Source organism: Mchenga conophoros, linkage group LG18 (genome assembly GCF_057382185.1).
Source record: "Mchenga conophoros isolate Kocher_MC1m ecotype Shallow Benthic linkage group LG18, M_conophoros_male_GT1.1, whole genome shotgun sequence".
Taxonomy (NCBI): Eukaryota; Metazoa; Chordata; class Actinopteri; order Cichliformes; family Cichlidae; genus Mchenga; species Mchenga conophoros.
Window position 1 is genome coordinate 37,080,242 of NC_140543.1, and position 20,653 is coordinate 37,100,894.

General features: G+C 44.5%; 1 protein-coding gene across 3 annotated transcripts in view; it reads left to right on the plus strand.

The window, feature by feature from the left end:
- LOC146554374 (solute carrier family 53 member 1) overlaps positions 1-13,069 on the plus strand; it is a 41,555-nt gene extending 28,486 nt beyond the window's left edge. For 2 of the 3 annotated variants that reach the window (XM_085255855.1, XM_085255857.1), the window contains exons 7-16: positions 1,707-1,788; positions 4,360-4,449; positions 4,565-4,662; positions 4,782-4,961; positions 5,056-5,218; positions 5,293-5,487; positions 5,617-5,780; positions 5,982-6,121; positions 6,262-6,483; positions 7,287-13,069. In XM_085255855.1, coding sequence (XP_085111981.1) covers positions 1,707-1,788; positions 4,360-4,449; positions 4,565-4,662; positions 4,782-4,961; positions 5,056-5,218; positions 5,293-5,487; positions 5,617-5,780; positions 5,982-6,121; positions 6,262-6,483; positions 7,287-7,341 — 1,389 coding nt within the window. In that variant the 3' untranslated portion in view covers positions 7,342-13,069. The remainder of the gene's footprint in view (positions 1-1,706; positions 1,789-4,359; positions 4,450-4,564; positions 4,663-4,781; positions 4,962-5,055; positions 5,219-5,292; positions 5,488-5,616; positions 5,781-5,981; positions 6,122-6,261; positions 6,484-7,286) is intronic. The other variant, XM_085255856.1, reaches the window with a different exon arrangement.
- The last annotated feature ends 7,584 nt before the right edge of the window (positions 13,070-20,653 follow it).

Here is a 20,653-nt window from a genome sequence, read left to right on the forward strand (position 1 = left end):
GCTGACAGTTGCATTAAGGGCATCTTCAGAGCTGACCGGGAGCACAAAATACTTCTATGCTGACGACCTCCTGATGTCAGAGCCTTCATGCTCTCTTCCTCGGGCTCTCGCCGGTTTGAATGTTTTGGCCATATTTCAGGCTACAAGTTGAACCTGCATAAAAGTGACCTTCTCTGTGTCCACTCTGTAGCCAGGAAGATTGATGAAAGCTCTTTATGAAAGACACTTTGTCGCGCAGCTCGAGAGTACCAAGATCTTCAGAGATGGACCAGTTTACCGCTGTCATTAACTGGCTGCATCAGTCCTATCAAAATGAACATACGGCCCAAGTTCCTTTATTTGCAGTGTGTCCCATGCTACTTACCCAATAAGTATTTTATAACACTGACTAAGCATATCTCTGCATTTGTTTTTACTGGCAAAAGTCCACGAAAGATTTCATGCAGAGAACTAGGCCAAACTTTCAGTCTTGTTATTGGGCAGCAAATATTTGCTGTACTGGATGAGTAGTTCTACTGCAGAGACTCCAGCTTGGCTCCAAAGTGAGTCTGAGCTTTGTTGAGTCCTCTCCCATGTAACCTGTGTAACCCTGCATGACGCTCAGAATCTGCCTGCAATGTAGGAAAAGGTTGGGGTTACACTTAATGCCAATTAAAGCACCTATCAGCTCAAATCACATGTTCCCACCCTCCATGATGGACTTTAAAATACGGGAAAGTAAAGGCCTTAGAAATGGCAAAGACCTTTTTGTAGCTGGGGTTGTTGCCTCGTTCACGCAGCTCCTGAAGCTGTTTAATGATCCTCAGCAACATATTTTCCACTATTTACAAATTCTCCACTTTGTAAAGAGCCGATTTCCTTCATTTCAGGAACTACCCGAGGAAACGTCTTTGGATAAAATGATTAATATGAACATTCATAAGAGATTAAAGGAATCTGCGCGATATTATTAGAGATCCTTCTCTCTCCATCCTTAAAGCACAGGGGCAGAGATCTTCTCTCCAGAGGCTTCACTCTTCTTCTGTGTGCCAGGCATGAGCTGCAGTTCAAGGTCCTACACTGATTACATATCTCCAAGGAAAGGTTAGCCAAGTTGTCTGCAGGAGCTGAGCCCGGTGTGACAGATGTAAAGCAGCACCAGGTTCATACTTTGTGGATGTGCCCCGATCCTTATGACTATTGGCTGTCTGTGTTTAGCACCCTTTCACAGATATAAACGTTAAATGTGATCCTCGTGCTCTAACGGCTGTCGTTGGGATGATGCCTGAAAACATCACTCTGCCAAAATACTCTTCACTTCTGTTGCCTTTGCTTCACTCATTGCAAGGCGCCCTATGCTTTGAAGATGAAGCAGGAAGCTCCTCCCACACGTGAACAGTGGCGTGCAGAGCTCGTCAGGTTTTTGCATTTGGCAAAGATGAGATGTACACTGGCAGGTTCCTTCTCAGGACCGGATAATATCTCTATATCACCATCATAGTTAACTGTACACTGAATGTCCCTTATGCATTTAAATATTTGTGTTTGTTGTTTGTTTGTTTTCCTTCTTTCTGTTGTCTTTTGGGGGTGTTGTAAATACTGAACAGCAAAGTACTGCATGTTCGAAGTGTTGCTGTTAGCTGCTGTGACTGAAAATAAAAGAAGAAGCAGAGCTGGTCGCGCTGCACAGCTGTGCAGGTGCTGTAACCGTGTCCGTGTGTCCACAGCCTGCTCCTGCCTGGACCACCTTCAGAGTCGGCCTTTACTGCGGAGTCTTCCTCGTCTTATTGGTCGTTGTGGTCATCACAGGTAAAACACAGTGACCTTTGTAACACTGAAGTGTCTCGTTTATACTTCCTGGAATCTGACTGTGTTTGTGGACAGGCCAGAAATATGTAAGTGTTATTCTGGTCGTCATGGGACGCGCGTGTCACAGGTGCTGTTTTAACCCAGACACTGGGCAAGTTTCAGACGGCTTTACAGTTTCTTCTGATTGCTTAAGCACGTTTTTTGTAACTATTGGCTAATTTTGCAAAACTCTTCACACAAATAAGAAAACCTGTCACCCAATCATCAAAACATTGTAGTTCTCTTGCAAAAGCAAACACAGCTAGATTAACTCTCCACACCTTCGTAAAAATGGTGTTTCCGTATCAAACAGTACACACAAGCCATCATCTACTAAGCACACAATGCGCCAACTGCACACTGATGGTATGAATACAAAACACATCTGGCTTTTGCTTTCTCTGTGCACAAGGTAGGCTATGTCAGTTTGAGCTCATACTTCTGTCATAGATCCATAAGCATAGAGGGATCCAAACTTCAAGTACTGCTGTTTATTCACACACATCAAAACAAACACAAGTGTTCATTTCCAAGTATAGGATTATTTGCAATCACCATAATGACTATATGGGTTACTTGGTCTGCAGTGAACATGCTTCCTCTGCCCCAGCATCTGGTCATCTAGCAATTCTGTAAAGTAACAACTTCAGTATTTTTACATCAATGGTATTGGTGTGTTTCTCATTGACATACGGCAGTGCTACAAATCTTTGTGCGAAGTGACTGTACTCACCGATTCTCATTTCAAGATGTCCTTATGATGCCTGCTACAGTGTAGCGGCTCGAGTTAGGCTGGACCCGTTGGCCAGCTACCCTCAGGGTCATTCCACGGTTGATGACATGGTCCACTATTGTAGCTCTGATGTCATCAGCAATTCTATTTCTTACTCTTCCTACCCTTCCTCTCCCCCCTCCTCATCTTCCTCTCCTCCCTCCTCGTCTTCCTCTTGCTCCTCCTTGTCCTTGTCGTCCTCTTCATCCTACTTCTTCACCTCCACGTCCTCTTCCTCGGCCTCCTCTACTTCTCACTCTTTCTGCTCCCTCCATTGTACTCCGCACACACAGCTTACCTGTATTATAGTGCTTAGGCTGATTGCAAAGTGAACTAATTATCTAAAGAAGTTTTCACATGTGAAAGTGTGCCAGACAGTTGGCAAATTAGTGTTAATGATAGCCATACATGTGTATACTTTTGCTAGGAGTGTGTTGGAAATTTGGTAATTGAGTGTTGTGCAGTGAATTGTGCCTACAGTTTTGCAAAGTGTGTGTTACAAAATTGCAAACTGAGTGCAAAGCAGTTTTTGTGCTTTTAGTTTTGTAAACTCAGTGAGTGGTTTTGCTATAAGTCTGAATAGTTTTAGAGATTGTGCTACAGGAATCACAGTTAGGGTTTAAGCAATCAGAAAAAACTGTAATGCTTTGGCTCAGGGCTGTCACACTGTGGGCCACAAACAGCCCACGGACCAGTGACGCGCCCCCTACTGTCAGTGTGAAGACGTCACATATTGAACTGTTTTTCTACACGATAAAGAAAGAAACCTGTCAGCACGACTCTTTGGATTTAACTGACATACCCGTCCAGTTTTTGTCTCCTATAGTAGAAAGTCCAGAGTCCATTATTATTATTATTATTATTTCTATAACAATAATAATAATAATACTTTATTACGCCACAGGAAAAAGGAGACTTTTGTGAGAGAAGGGAGAAATAAATGATTCTGGAATATCAGCATCCTGGTAGGAGGTGAGAAAGATGGAGCAAGCGTGACAGCACTACAGCGGTCTGTAAAGTTAGTGTTACTACAGTCGTATTATTAAGGCATCAGGTGAGAATGAAGAGAGAGACTAAAGTATACACCACAGTAACTCACCAGTAATACATTTCTGTGAATGTGAGGAACAGTAGTGTGTAAAGTTGTGGAGGGAAAGACCAGTGTTGTTTATGCAGCACCCTAACAGGCGCCTCAGGGTGCTGCACATTGTAAGGTAGACCCCACAATGACACATGCAGAGAAAACCCAACAGTCATGTGACGAGTGACAGTGGAAGGAAACCTGCAGTAGGACCAGGCTCAGGCTCCTTCCTGCTGACATCAGAAACAAAGATTTCATGATTTCCACAGGAACAGGCAGGAGCAGTGGAAAACGATGTAGGTCGTAATTATGAGTGAGCAGCACACTTCCACCTCTGATAAGCATCTTAAATCTGCACAACAACGGGAGCAGAAGAAGGACGAGCAGAGAGATGATTGGCCTTTCTTTGTATTCACTTGTGTTGTTGTGATTGTTTAGTTGTGTTTTGGGGGTTTTAGGGTGACTTGTAACAGTATCCACAGGAAACAAATGACTGACGTGCCGTCCCATCCTCCAGTAGAACCATCATGAATGTTGGTTTCCACTTGTTGTTGTGCAGATAAACAAAAGTCTGTTTGCAGACATGCTGCAGACTCCTCACATCAGGCACTTTGTTTTTGCTCTGTGCAGTTTTGCTCGGTATTGATGGTGCTGTCTCCTGATTGGTCTTTGTCATTAGTAGCTGTGGGGACAGATCGTTCTGATGTTTGGCCTATGGTCCGAATCTACAGAGGAGGCTTCCTGTTAATAGAATTCCTCTTCCTGTTAGGTATGGACACACAGACACTCTCACACTGTAGCTTATGTGCCAAGTTTGGAGTCGAGTTAGTCATCAACTCATATCAGAGACAGGAAGTTAAAAAAACAACTCTTTTGTCTTGTAGGCATCAACACTTACGGCTGGAGGCAAGCAGGCGTCAACCATGTGCTCATATTTGAACTGAACCCCAGAAACAACCTGTCCCATCAGCATCTGTTTGAGGTCAGAGGTCAGATTGAACCAAAGAAAGAAGTCGTGTTCTCATAGAGATGATTTAACGATCTGTGGGCCGTGGCCCCCTCCACGGGGAGAGGATGCTGACTGAGTCATTGTGTGTGCAGATTGCAGGTCTGCTGGGGGTGCTGTGGTGCGTAAGCCTGCTGTCCTGTCTCTTCAGCGACAAGATCCTGGTGCCGATGCAGGCCAACCCTCTGGCTCTCTATGGGCTCTTCTTCCTTTTCCTCATCAACCCCTTCAAGACCTGCTACTACAAGTCACGCTTCTGGCTGCTCAAACTTCTGGTAATGGCCCTGACCAGAGTCTTTACATCATACCTTTTGTGTGGTTAAGCTTTTATTCTGAAGAGGGCTCTTCCTGTGACGTCTTCCTCCGCAGTTTCGAGTGGTGACGGCTCCGTTTCACCGCGTTGGCTTTGCAGACTTCTGGCTGGCTGACCAGCTCAACTCTCTGGTGGTGGTGCTGATGGACCTGGAGTACATGATCTGTTTCTACAGCTTTGAGCTGGACTGGACCAAACACAACGGGCTCATCAGCAGAGGTGAGGCTCCGAGATGCTCGCTGCTCACGCGCACGTGTCGGAGCAAACCGGTGGCTAAATGTCGTCCTCTTCAGGTAACGATGTGTGCAACTCGTACTCGTATGGCGTTCGGGCGGTGATCAAGTGTCTTCCTGCGTGGTTCCGATTCGTCCAGTGTCTGCGCCGTTACCGTGACACCAAGCGGGCCTTCCCTCATCTGGTTAATGCTGGCAAATATTCCACCACCTTCTTCGCTGTTACCTTCTCCGCCCTCTACAGCACACACAAAGGTAGGCTGACAGATGCCGTGTTATAAGGCAATGCCATCCTGAGCTCATTCTCTCCTCTGTGTTGTTATTATGGGATGGAGCTCTAATGGCAGGCTGTAACTGGAGAACACTCTGATGTCCCGCCCACAGACGCAGGCTCGGAGGCCCAGATCTTCTTCTATCTGTATATTGGCTGTTTGGCGCTGAGCTCGTGTTACACTCTGGTCTGGGATCTGAAGATGGACTGGGGACTGTTTGACCGCAACGCTGGAGAGAACACCTTCCTGAGAGAGGAGATAGTCTATCCACACAAGGTATTACACCACACAAAGAAGCTGCAGCTCCTCCTGTGGCCACTTTACAAAAGTCGGTGTCCAAATGTCAGGACTTCAGGCTGAACTAAGCAGGCTTGCTGCTGCTAACCCTGTCATCCACAAATCAACAGCAGCACGTGTTGTTATGTAGTCACACAGCATGAATGTGAAGCGCGTGCTCTGTTGTGCGTCCTCCTGCAGGCCTATTACTACAGCGCCATAGTAGAGGACGTGCTGTTACGCTTCGGATGGATCTTAACGGTCACCGTCACCACGCTCGTCACGTTTGACGGCATCTCTGACATCTTTGCTACAGTCCTGGCCCCGCTGGAGGTCTTTCGGTACACAGAGTCTTTTTTCTTTATTCATCCCTTTGGTTTTTCTCATAGTTCATTCCTAACTTTGTGTATCTGCAGGGCCTAGATCAGGAAGTGATAAAGTAACAGAAACTCAGTAACGGGTTAATGTGTGATCCTTGTAGGCGCTTTGTGTGGAACTTCTTCCGCTTGGAGAACGAACATCTGAACAACTGTGGTGAATTCAGAGCCGTCAGAGACATCAGCGTGGCTCCGCTCAACGCCGACGACCAGACCCTCCTGGAGCAGATGATGGACCAGGAGGATGGCGTGAGAAACCGACAGGGCAAGAAGAGCTGGAAGAGGAGCTACAGTATGAGCCTGCGCAGGCCACGCCTGGCCTCGCAGTAAGTCTTTTCCCCGTCTGTCTGTCCTGCTGAGTGCAGGCGTGGGCCCCTCAGTCACGGCAGAGGAGACGCATGTTTCATCAGCGTGCACAGAAGGCCGTCGACCCCACGTAGAACAATGTAGCTTCATGCAAAACAGAGAAACTGCAACGTCATTTATTATAGATACAGTCAGCGCAGTGATCTGTGGGGGGGTTAGCTCGTGGTCCTGCAAAGGTTAGCTATCTCAGGTAGTTGTTTACTTGCATAGCAATCTGTTTCATGGTAAAACCACAGCCTGATAACCTGTGAAGACCTCTGGTTATTATGTTCACACGTAAACCGCTGACTCAGAAAACAGATGATTGGATGTTTAGAGGTAAAATCTTGTGTTTGTCTCAGGTTTAAAGCATTCAGTCATTCTGTGATTGCAGAGGAACATCACAGACACATGTGGCGGCGCCTCAGTGTGCAGAGGCACCGCCACATGTGTCTGTGGCAGCTAAAGTGAGAACTGAGTGACGCTGGTGATCCACGGGCCTCCTGCAGCCTGATTGTATAGACAGTATGTTTGATGCCACCTAATTTACACAGTGTAGATCCCAGTGCATACATATCCAGTATAAACATATTACACAAGGAAGATGTGAAAGCAGTGTTGAAGCCACACGACACACGGCTGCGTGTTCAAAGGGCCGTGGCTCCGACACGCATGTCGCAGCCACGGCTGTGCGAACACGCCTGAGACAGACGACATTAGCTCAGTGATCAGTCGTGGACTTGAGTTCCCACTTTAAGAGCTTCCTTCCTGTTTCTCCTTTTAGGTCCAAGACTCGTGACACCAAGGTTCTGATAGAGGACACGGATGATGACTCCTGACATCAGGCCACGCCCCTCGCCTGGGTCCAGAATTTATTCAAAGGAGGAAACTCCACCTCCTAACTGAGGATTTACCCAGAGAGTGGGCGTTGAGCTCCCAACCAGGGATGAGTTTGAAGCTCGTACCTACGTCATCTTGTTTTTCTCTGCTTGGGTTCAGGACTGCTCGGACGGATGAACTCTGACCTCTTAAACAAACAACCCAGCTACGTGTCCAACCTGCTGTCAACACTCCCCGATGGTGGGCTTATCACTTAAACTCTACTTTACCCAGGCAGCCTCCCAGAGGTGGATTCTTAAACTACACCCACTCCTCCACCGCTGCTCGGGCTCTTCTCGAAGCCTCAGCATAGCACGAGTGAAACACCAGTGACATTTTCCATTTCCCAGTGCCGTCTCAGTGCCACACCACTCCCATACAGGGAGAGGCCAACAGTTTAAGCCTGTTGCTGTCCTTTGGCCATCAGCATCCCCCGCTCCCAGCATCCTGGAAACGACTGGGCAGAGGCCTGTAGTAGGTTATGTAGTAGCTGCAGAAATTAGGAACCACCCTGTACTTTGCCCCTCGGAAGGAAAGCAAAAACACCACAGGGGTTAAAACGAGTCCTCCTCAGCAGACGGTGCTGATGGACATCTGGTAACTGTGGCGTCCCCGTGCTGTTCAGCTTGATCACTCAGTCATCACAGAGCTGCCTACCTGCACCTTACATGCTTTAGAAACATGCACTTTGTAGGAGCGTGAGATGGAGGCCCATCATGTCTCGACACACGGACGGTGATTTTAGTGTTTCATCGTTGGTGGACGTGCAACGCTCAGCCATTATTCACTATAAGGAGACAGAAACGTGGCTTTTTCTTTGTACCTGTTGTTGTAAATGTACCACGGACCAAAGTTCAGTGTGTGTGGAAATATTTAGTGAGTGCCACACAGGAAACACACTGTGTAGTGCTGCCGGCTGTTCAGCTGTGGAGAACGACCATCATCCTGTCGTAGTTCCCACTCACCCGCCCCGGGAAATGGTTTGAATGTACATCACATTATCCGTATAGGTGTAGATCTGCCACCTCGTCGGGTTTGAACAAACTTGTGTTGTCCCCTGAAATCGTGATTTGAAAACCTGAAGACTGTTTGAGTAGAAACAGTTGGTTTGTGCAACATGTCGTCTTTGGGCTGGTTCACTGAAATATGAGGGTGGAGACGAAGGCAGAGGTCACCTGTCTGTCATCAGTGTCTGTCTGTCAGCAGGTGGTGTACTGAAACCTGCTTGGCTACGTGTATGCTAACTTGACAGCAAGAAATGCTGCTCTGAAACAAAGTGTGTGCAGCACGAAGCTGTGAGTCTTAAGAAGGAACAGTCTTAGTTGTTGCCTTTTTGACCTTCCTGCAGCAGGGGAGCGATTCCTGGTTTGTGCGCCATCATCAACAGGTCGCACACATCGGTCTGTTTTCACTGCTCGTTTCTGCCTGATGATGTTTCTTAGAGACGGGACAACACTGGAGGAAAGGCTTTCCTAAACGTTGCTCTTCACGTTCCAAAAGTCGTCAGCTCCCTTTTGCTTCGTGCTTGGATGAGATCGCGTCTGACGACAGCTTCGACAAAGTGTTGCTGTCTGTGCTTTCATGAGGCGGCGGTTCGTTTTATTTACTTAGTTTTAATGTTGTGTGCATGCATTTGGAAGTCCTGGCGTGTGATGGCCTAAGACTTGTGTGCACTTTTTTACTTTTCTCTGCGGAGCCTCGTTGTGATGTTTCTGTTCTGCTGTATTTGCCTCCGTACAGACTGAGGCTCTTTCAATCCTCACAATGCATCCAAATACATGTTTGCGTCTTAATGTTTTACATTTGGGAAGTTCTGATTTGGATCCTCAGTTTATTTCTCAGCTGAAATAAGAAGCACGTTAGCGTTAGGCTATCGTCGGATAACAACATTCCCATAGTTTGTTTTTTCCTTATTATTGAGCTAAAATAAAGACAAATAGATTCCATAGTATATAAAAGTTTGTACGTCTGATGCTAATTATCATTTATGATCACCATCACACGCTGTCTGAGATTTGTCCACCACATTAAACATGATTCCACTTCCAGTCACCAGATTAAAAAACAGAGCGTGCTCCCTGATTGGTCGGTGAGTGCTTCCTGTTAGCTGTCATGTTGCTACGTGACTTCCCTGTGATTGCCAGGGTTGCTCGCAGTTTGCCTGGAATATGCTGACTTAGCAGTTTTCTAATTACCTCCGAGCTGTGGGAAGTGTGTCCCGTCTGGAATTGGAGAACTTTTTCCTTCAAAGTAAAAGCTGCGCCTCAACACATTTAAGGTGCAGCTATTACTCTGAAGGTGAACGTTGTGTTTCCAGTCGCACTTTTCACATTATCAGTTCTGCAGGGGGCGTGGCCAACAGGTGTGTGCAGACACGTCAGCATCTTCCATGCAAACTGCAGACTAACAAGCACTACATACCTGTGACCAGGTTCACCAACCAGCTGCTGGTGACCTGATGGTCACCTGACCCGACCGTGCCGTGAGGCTGATGGGCTGTCACCACATGGTCACTTTTTATGAAATGAAACAGTAAAAATGATCTGCAGAGACCATGGCTGTGCTAGCTGTTAGCTTGTGACAGGAGGTGTAATGCTTCAGCCCGACTGACTGATTTTACTGCATCACTTTTAAAATGCCTCCGTGTAGCTGACAGTCCAGGATTGGACCAGGATACAACATGGAGCTCTGGCAGGTTTGAGTATGTAACAGTGTTCATACTGGCTCTATAAATGTGGAGTCAAACCGACCTGACGGTGCGTTTCCCTACATCCTGTGTCTGCTTTCAGTTTCAGCGAGCGCTCCGGGAGCTCGTCTGCTCATTCCTCACGCACACATTCATGCACTCTAACATTCCCACAGCGACCCTTTGAAAACCTCGTTTCCTGATACGTTTCCAAGCATTTGCCGACTGTAGCTCGAGCTCAGGGTTCATGTCCGTCACCGACGCACTGAGCGTGACAGGGTCGTCCTCGGGTAACCATCAGAGAGCAGCACATGTTCGTCCGACACAGTCGCTCCACCCAAAGACGAGTCAGTCCCGTGTTCGTACTGTTACTTTGTAGCTCCTCAGGTTTCACATTGACACACAGATTAAAATACAGTGAAGCCATCGATGCATGAACAGTGTGTTTCACATTGGCAGGAGAGTGGTGAAGATTTTGTACTCAGGATATTGTGAGCACACTTGCACCTTAACATGCTAACTCACGAGCAGCTGCGGAGCCCCGACTGCGCGCAGCCCCCCATCACCCCGCGTGCCCTTTCCGTCTGTTTGCCTCCTGTTGTGCATCCGAGTCCAGGACCAAATAACATGTTGTGATGCAGAAAGTCTAAGTTGGGCTTCTTTTCATGTATTTACATTGAATGCATCAGTTGCTTCATGATTTCAGCTGCAGGCTGACTTGGCTGTAGCTTTATTTTACACTCCGTTTTTATAAGCCTGTGAGACTTTAAAAATGTTTGATGTTATGACAGACAGGTGACGCCCTCCACCCTGATGAAGCTGCCCGGCAGTAGAGTGTAGGCCTGGGCCACACTTCACTATGATGTTGGGATTGTCAGAAGCGTGCCACCAAAAGCCAAATCGAATGTTTGATCTAGTTTGTGATTTTCCCCTTTTTTTGTTCACATATTTTAATCCATGTTGAAATTTAAATGTTAATTTTGGTCAAAATGTTTTGGATGACATTATACATTTGATATGTTTCACGGTTCAAATAAAACGCTGTATAGAGACCTGTGTTAATATTTCATACCTCACCAAGTGGGAGAGTCGATAGCCTAGAACGGTGGAATCTGCTGTTTTGGAGAATGTCTGAACCCTCGGTGATTTCCCAACATTTCACACTGGACAGCTGACTCTGAACAACATGTCAGTAAAAGGAGATCAAAGGTCAAAGACTTGAGATTCTGTTGGTTTTCTCCTGGGCAGGAAAATGAGGTTGTCTACACAATATTAGCTGGTCACTCTGTCAGGTATTTTCCATCATCTTGGCCAAGAGCTATGTTGTGTTAGGTGTGTTCTTTGACCATATACTGTACATAACAGAAGCATGTAACCTCTACAGTTAGTGAAGCATCACTTCCCCATTCACCCATTTCCTTATCCTCTTGTCCCACCTGGGGGAGGTCCATAACTGGGCTAAAGGTCATTAGCTTAGCAGCCAGATGTCACATGGACCGAGGGGTGATGCACACTCAGACAGTAGTGACTTATAAGTCACACAGTAAGACATGCCTGGATTTATCTTCCTCCTGGATTCTAATGGAGACCGTGATGAAAAAATGAATCTCGTTTTGTATTCGTCAGTGTGTGAAACTAGCCACTGGGACCATGAACTCATCAGGAAAATGTTTACTGTGGATGTAGCTACAGTGATGTCACACTTTGAGCCAGGAGTTTCTCACTTTTCCTGGGCCATTGGTTTGCAAAAAACCTGAGGCGGGGCTGGGGGGTTCTGATTGTCATCAGCCAATGATAACACACTTTGAAACGTAGTATGACCAAGATTTGCAAACTAAATTTTTTTTTTATTTTATTACATTTGACCCAAAAGCAGTGAATGAGATCATAAACTGGGTATGAAGGTGTGTGCAGAGGTGGAGGCCGCCACTTTCCCAGCTCTGGGAGGCTTTTTGCAACCACAGCTATCGCCATCTGGTGGCCTAAAATAGAATGCAAGTTTTTAAGCACTTCTGCTTTAGCTTAATTTTTCTGACACAGATGCCATGCCCAGGTTTTATCTGTCTAATCCCCCTGTGCTGCCAGCGAAGGATCGAGGTTTGTGTGTTTCAGGTCACACTGTATGTCATCTGGACCCAGCATTAGACCAGCACAGAGGATTCTGTCAAGAGCAACACTTTCAACAGAATTGATTGTGATTGGATGCTAAGTTGTAATACTCCTTGAATGAAACGCATGAAGATTTCTGTAGAGGAAGCAGCACGGCTCGTCACTCCCAGGTGTCTTTTTAGCTGCAGTAACAGGTAAACAGGGTTTTTATGAATGAACTTTTGCAAACTCATTTTCCTGCAGCAGCTCTGAGTTTTCTCCGAGGCATTTATTCTTCAAGCAGCGGGATCTTATTTTTCTCAAAACCTTTCAACAGTTTGGTAACACTCCAGTCTGCGTGGAACCCTTACTGCCCAGTTCTGTTAGATCCATTATCATCCTCCAAGAATCTCCACACCAATGGGTCCGCAGCATGGAACATTGCACAGGACAAAGATCGAGGGACATGATTTGTTTTACACATTTGAATGTATTTTTACACCAAAAACGTGCATTTTTTGGTGTGATTGGTTAAAATGTGGAGTGATCTGAGACACTAACCTTCTAAATGTGGCACATGAAGAAGGTTGGCTCGAACTATCTTGGAGACCATATGGATGAAATAAGATTTACACAGGAATAAAGCCCTAATCGGGCTCATCCCCAACTACCAAAACAAGTGTGGGTTTTTGTTTGTTTTTTTACAACTGTAAACACTTTTAATTTGCATTGTGACCCAGAACCATTTGGTTTTACATTATATATGGATGAACATACTCATTAGAAGCATTGTATAATCAAAGACTGATCTGTGAGTGTTGTCTTGTATGTACAGTAGTAGCGTAATGCTACAGGGGCACCTGGTTCACCAACTCCTGTTACACGTTTTTCAGTAAAATGAGCTAAAGCTGTAACTTGTTTCTGACTGCAGATCTTTTTCTTCCTCACATTTCAGTCTCCTTCACCCCTGAGCCTTCCTGGCTGAAACAGAACCACCACACGGCCACAGACCAAATCTAAGTTTAGATTGTGTCGGCAGGTTAAGATACAGCGAGTTACAGTAATCCAGCTGAGATGTAACCAGGCATTGATGTTAGTTTAAGTTATTTTTAGAAATGAGCTACAATGGTTGCAAAGATTTCTGATTTGATTTCTAAAGGCACTATCAACATGAAATTATCACCACATGTCAGTAACAATCCATCCAATCCACACATGCAAAGAAATCAAACCATAGATATCCATAAATTATGTGCAATAACGAGAAATGACACAGGGAACAAGTATTGAACATCCATCCATCTTCTTCCGCTTATCTGGGACCGGGTCACGGGGCCAGCAGCCTAAGCAGAGAAGCCCAGACCTCCCTCTCCCCAGATCAAATGTCCCGTCGCAATGGGCCAGACAGCCCATACTCCCGCAGCACCTCCCACAGGACACCCCGAGGGACACGGTCGAATGCCTTCTCCAAGTCCACAAACACATGTAGACTGGTTGGGCAAACTCCCATGCACCCTCAAGCATCCTCGAGAGGATAAAGAGCTGGTCCAGTGTTCCACGACCAGGACGAAAACCGCATTGTTCCTTCTGTATCTGAGGTTCGACTAGCGGACGAACTCTCCTTTCCAGCACTCTGGCACAAACTTTCCAGGGAGGCTGAGGTGTGTGATCCCCCTGTAGTTGGAACACCCACTCGGTCACCTTTCTTAAAGATGGGAACCACCACCCCGGTCTGCCAATCCAGAGGTACTGCCCCTGAGCTGCACACAACATTGTAGAGGCGTGCCAACAAGCCTGATAAGACTCCTTCTTCAGCCTGGTGACTCCCTCACCTCTGGTGTCCACCATTTGGTTCAGGGATTACCACCATGACAGGCACCAACCACCTTGCAGCCGCAGCTCAGTGCAGCGGCTTCAGCAATGGAGATGCTGAATATGGTCCATTCGGACTCAATGTCCGTCTCCCTGTTGTTGAATCTCTGCCGGAGGTGTGCGTTGAAGATCTCATGGACTGGGGCCAGGCGTTTCCAGTGCACCCTCATTACACGTTTAGGCGCCAGGTCTTTCCAGCATCCTCCCCCGCCACCTGATCCAACTCACCACCAGGTGGTGATCAGTTGACAGCTCAGCCCCTCTCTTTACCCGAGTGTCCAGAACATATGGCCGCAGGTCAGGTGATACGATTACAAAATCGATCATCGACCTGCGGCCTAGAGCGTCCTGGTTTCATGTGCACTTATGGACACTCTTATGTTTGAACAAGGTGTTTGTTATGGCCAAACTGTTGTTTGCACAGAAGTCCAATAACAAAACACAGCTTGGGGTCAGATCTGAGAGGCCTTTCCTCCCAATCACGCCCCTCCAGTTCTCACTGTCATTGCCCACATGAGCACTGAAGTCTCACATTTGGACAACAGAGTCCCCAGGTGGAGCACCTTCCAGCACCTTGCCCAGGGACTCCAAGAAGTCTGGGTACTCTGAGGTGCCACTCGGCGCATAAGCGCAAATGACAGTAAGAACCCGTTCCCCAACCCGAGCACTGAGGTGAGCCCGACGTTTTCTAGCCGGTACCTCTCAACCTCAAGCACTAACTCAGGCTCCTTCCCCAAAAGTGAGGTGAAATTTCATGTCCCAGTTGCTAGTCTTGGTAGCCGGGGTTTGGTCTGCCAGGGTCTCTGTTCCTGGCTGCTGCTCGGCACACAATGCACCCAACCACTATAGCGCCTCCTGGGGGTGGTGGGCCTGCAGGAGACCCATGTCCCCTTTTTCGGGCTATTCCTCCATGGACTAAGGTCCGGCCCCCAGACGCTTGCCCTCGGGGACTCTCCCCAGGCCTGGCTCATGGGCGGGGCCCCGGTAACCCTACCCTGGGCAGGGTGAACTGTTCCCTTGGTGTCCTACTCATAGGGGTCTTCTGAATCGCTCTTTGTCTGGTCCCTCACTAGGACCAATTTGCCATGGGAGACCCTGACGGGGCAGAAGCCCCCAGACGACATAGCCCTGGGATCCCTGGAACACACAAACCCCTCCACCACAATAAGGTAGCGATTCATGGAGGGAATGAACATGTTTACTGAAATGGATTCAATACGTCGTACAAAAGCGTTTGTTGGCTTCAATACGCCTGCTGTATGCAGAAACTAGTCACAGTGACAGGTGTGATTTTACCCGTGCTGCCACACAGTCCAGAAGGTTCCGGGTCATTCTAGCAGCTTTGGTTTGTCTCTCTGAAACTAACCGAGTTTGTTGGCTGTGTTTGGCATCACTGTCCCCTCGTTTCATCTTCATCATCCTGGTAGGTGGCAGCAGGTTTTTATCAAGACTCTCAGGACATTTTTCCACTCATCCTTTAATTATCTGAATCACAGTGCTGTATGCTGAAAAACAGCCCCACGTCACGATGTTCCCACCTGTTGGTTTGGTGTTTTTGGGGTGATGTGCACTGCTTTTCACCTCCAAACATGGGGTGTATTCTGGCATCCAAAGAGTTCAGCTTTGGTCTCATGTGACCAGACTCTACTCTCCCAGTGTTTCACAGGCTTGTCTAAATGTTGTTAAGCAAACTTTAAATGTACTTGCCTGTGATTTGGGATTTTCATGTGTGGATTGGATGGGTTGTTACTGACACGTGGTGAAAATTTCACATCAATAGCACCTTTGGAAATAGATTTGCTTCGAAAGTTGGTGACTTGTTCAAAACTCATTTTACCTGCTGTATTGATAGTTCATATTACAGGATTTATAAAGAACAATAAAGAACTGAGCACTGAGAAACTCCATGTCAACTGGACAGTGGATGAAGTGCAAATGCCCCCGACAGTTTCAGGCTGTAATGATATGTCCACCCGATACTTAGACACCCAGGGTAAAAACACATGGGCAGCCATAGCAAAGCTAAAGGAGATGATCAAAATAGCTCCATCACTGAATATCATGAGTGTGTTCTTTTCTAATGTGGGGGAAAGATAATGACAGAATGAGAAATACTTTTGATATAGCAGTCAAAATTATTATGAAATACTACTACCAATGATTACAGTAATAGTAGTAATAATAACTACAAGCTGTTCCCCTGTATTTAGTTTAATCAGTGACCCTGCCAGAGCTAGCTAGCACGTCTAAACAAATAAAGATAATGGTCAAAGACAAACCTCCAAACTACTGAATATGAATTCAATAAGGTGTATATACAGATATATAGGTTTAAATAAGTTCCAGAGCTTTGTTAGAAATGCCATGTTTGTTATTAGGAAAGTAAAGACACTTTGCTTTATGCGTCATTTTCTGTAAATACATTTATATATGAACAACATCTGAGTAAATGAGTGAAAAAATAAATCTTCAGTAACATTAAAATGATCTTTTGTTCTTTCAGTTCACTCTGTTCCATGTTTCATGTGTTTATGTTCATTTTAATCTTTTATTTTGATCACATTCTCTCTACTTTTATTTACTGGTTGTTTCACAGAGTACTACTATTGTAGTTCTGCCCATCTAGGATACACAGAGGCTTTAGGGTGGTTCAAATTACAAATGCGCTCCTGCCCCCTGCAGTAAATGCTTTTAACCAGCAGGGGGAGGTGTTGTCATTTTCTCCCAAAACAAGAACGCTCAGAGAAACGTCACTATTGGTGTTTTACTGATGTGGTTACAGATTTACAGATTTCGGATAAAGCGGATGAAGATGGATGGATGGATGGTTACAGATTTCAATGGTTTGACCCATATGAACCCACACCCTGTTAAAGTTTCAACATTAACTCTACCATAGTTTTCCTGACAGTCTGGGCTCTCATGGGTCAAAGGTGTTTTTCAGCCCTGAAAGGGTCATATGGCCGGCTGAAGATTGATAAATGCTGGCAAGACCGCATAAAGTGAAAAGAGCCAAATTTGGGCCCAGCCCTAGAGTTTAAAGGTAAAATGATGCACAGCTTCATCAACATATTAGCTGAGGTTACTAAGAATCAGCTGATTGTCAGGGTTGCCACAGGCTGACGGTCTGTACAGGCTGGATCCCGACATTCACCTGGAATAAGGCCTGAATCGGTAGAATGAGTTGAAGTAACTGCATGGTTGGATGGCAGACACTTACTTTTCATGGAGTGGGCTTTTTGAGTGTCCTGAAGACAGCTCAGTGACACCTGGACTTAACCCATAATGGCAGCTTTCTCTGTTTTCGTCACAGCCACTGGATAAATGACAGGCTCTAAAAAAGCGTATTGATATTTGAATATTCATAATATGAATCAAAATGTGGGATGAGTGGACAAAGGATTAAACAACTGTGCAGTCTCCAATACAAACCCAGGTCAGCAGTCACAGGGAGTTGCAACTGTTGAGAGATTTAAATGATATCCACAGTATTGATACTAGCGCTGGCATCTATACTATGATCGATCCTTTGTTTGTAGCCTCTAAGTTGAGTATGTAGCGCACCGATTAATGTTAAATTCATTGGTGTTTATGCACTGTGAGAAATGGCTGAACCTGTGCTGTCGCATCTATGTTATCTATAAGCCTCAAACACATTTAAACACACGTCAGAGACGAGCACAGCTCCAAAAACCCAAAACATGAATGAAAAGTGTGTTTTCTTATTGCTGTACCAATCCCAGCGTTTAGTTTGCAGATTCTTCCCAACCTCTCTCCGCTGCACGTGAAAGGTCAAAGTATCGGTATCGGTGTCACTGCCAGTGTTGCCAACGTAGCGACTTTGTCGCTATATTTAGCGAGTTTTCAGACCCCTTAGCGACTTTTTTTTTTAAAACTCGTGAAAGCTCGTATCGCTTTTACTCTCAACAAGCAGCGGGTGCTGTAACGCAGTCAGTTCTTTTACTCTTATGCTGTTTTGTGGATCACAAGGTTTAAAACTACTTATAAACACACACACACACAGTAACTCTACCAGAGCGCCTATTTCGGGTCACTTGCCGGTCCAAGCCCGGGTAAAGGAGCAGGGTTGGAATTGTGACATTAAAAAAAACAATAATTGCTAAAATAAATTTAATTTGTAGTTCTAAATAAACTCTAACTGCATTTAGGACGTTTTTACTCACTTTATGTCTCTTCCACGATGTTGTTTCTCTCTCCAACAACGTAGGTTACAATTACATTAGCATGACCGATTATGCAAATTAGGCGATGACGTCATTTAGCGACTCTTAGGACAGCCAATAGCGAGTTTCCTGAGAATCTCAGGTTGGCTGAAGATCTCACCTACATGGAGAGACAGTGCAGAAATAAACTGTGGCCCGTGACGAGGGAAAGAAGACCAAATGGATTGGTCCTGTGTAAGACACAGCGCATAAATAAGAGGTTATTAAAAGATCAGCAAGATGACTGAAATACTTTAAGTTCACTCTGTAAGTTACGTAACATTAACAGGTATTTCAACTACCTCAGGCTCCCAATGTTACTGTTCAATATTGAATCATTTGAGGCACTTGTATATTGTATCTTTTGTTTGTTTTGTTTTGCTTGAAATACCTCAGGTTCATTAGGTAATATGTTTACAACCAATAATATCCTCTTTAAATCTTCTATAAAACTTTCATACCTCCAAGTTAGTTGTACCAATACTTGGCAAACATTATTATGGTTATGTTTGGACTTGCTTATGTTTTACAGTGTGAGTAGTTAAACATCCTACTTTCTTGGTGTATAAATGTTAATTTGCTTAAGTATTTGGGTCACTTCAATGGGGAAAAACGAAATCGAGTCTGAAGACTTTTACTTAGGTACTCAACATTTAGTTTTCCTGTTTGAGAGTATCTTCTTTAGGTGTTTATACCTTAGCACCTTATAAATTTCTAGTTAATTTTACAGACATCCAGTTCACTTTATTCATTCCCTTCTTCTCTTATGACAGACTTACATTTCAGTTCCTTAAAAATACTATCCCTTAATGTTAGAGGTATTCGCGACAGTACCAAAAGAAAGTCAATTTTCATTTTCTGTAGACGAAAAAATGCTGATTTGATTTTTCTACAAGAAACTCATTCGAGTGATAATGATGTAAAATTCTGGAAAGCACAGTGGGGTGATCAGTGTTATTTTTGCCACGCCTCTCAACATTCGGCAGGCGTAGCCATTCTCCTTAACAACTTTAAAGGTAATATTATTGAATCGTTGTCTTCAGATGAAGGCAGATGGATTATTCTGGTTTTCAAATTGGACAACACCTTCTTTATAGTCTGTAATTTATACAGTCATAATAACACAACTCAGGCCAAATCTATGTGCATACAATTATCTGAGAAACTTGATTTTTTAAAATCAAAATATAAGGGAGCCCACATGATTCTTGGAGGAGATTATAATGATGCTCCAGACGATCTTATAGATAGAGTACCAATAAGAACATCTCAACACTCAAAATTTAAAAGCACTGCATTTTTCTGCGAACAACTTGCAGTTATAGATGTATGGAGATTCTTCAACTCTGATACAAAAGAGTTTACCTGGAGCAATGCAAATAGATCTCTACAATCCAGAATTGATTTGTGGTTAATATCTTCTTCGTGTTTACATTTTGTTTCAGAATCTTCTCATGATTTTGCTCCATTAACTGATCACAAATTCATCACAATTCTCTTAGTTGGCAATAAACAAAGTCAAAGTAAACTACGTGGTTTTTGGAAGCTAAATAATAATTTATTGAATGATGATACATTTTGTAGTATAGTGGAAAAAACGGCAGAACAGATATTCGGGGGTTTACCAATATGAATCACACACTAAAATGGGAATTTTTCAAATTCAAGGTAAGGAAAGCAGCAATAAGGCGAAGCAAAGAAATTAAAAAAAGAAATGACACTAAAGAAATCAGTATTATGAAGGAATTAAACATATTAATGAAGAAAGATGCTCTATCAGATGATGAAGAAATTAAATTGAAAAGCCTAAAGGAAGAAATAGATAATGGATATATTAATATGGCTAAAGGGGCTTTTATAAGGTCCAAAGCAAAATGGCTAGAACTAGGTGAAAGAAATTCTAGTTACTTTTTTGCTCTTGAGAAACGAAACCAAAGAAGAAACAATATATCTGCTCTTAAGATTGATAATAACATAACCACTAATTATTTAGATATCTCAAAACATGTTGGTTCATTCTACAAAGATATATTCAAATCAAATTGTAATATCAATGATTGTGATAGATTTATCGAGTCAGTTAAAAACTTTGCACCAACTATCTCAGAAAACTTTAAAACTAATTGTGAACGTCCCATAACAAAATCAGAAATTTCAGAGGCAATTCGATCAATGAAAAAGGGCAAATCTCCAGGTAATGATGGTTTGTCAGTGGAATTTTATTTACAGTTCTGGGGTATCATTGTTGATCCTTTGTTAGAATTGTTTAAGGAATGCCTTTATGGAAAAGAAATGTCCACAAGCATGAAACAGGGTATTATAACTTTAATTCCTAAACCTGATAAAGATCTTCTTGTTATAGAAAATTGGAGACCTATCACGCTTTTGAACATAGATTATAAG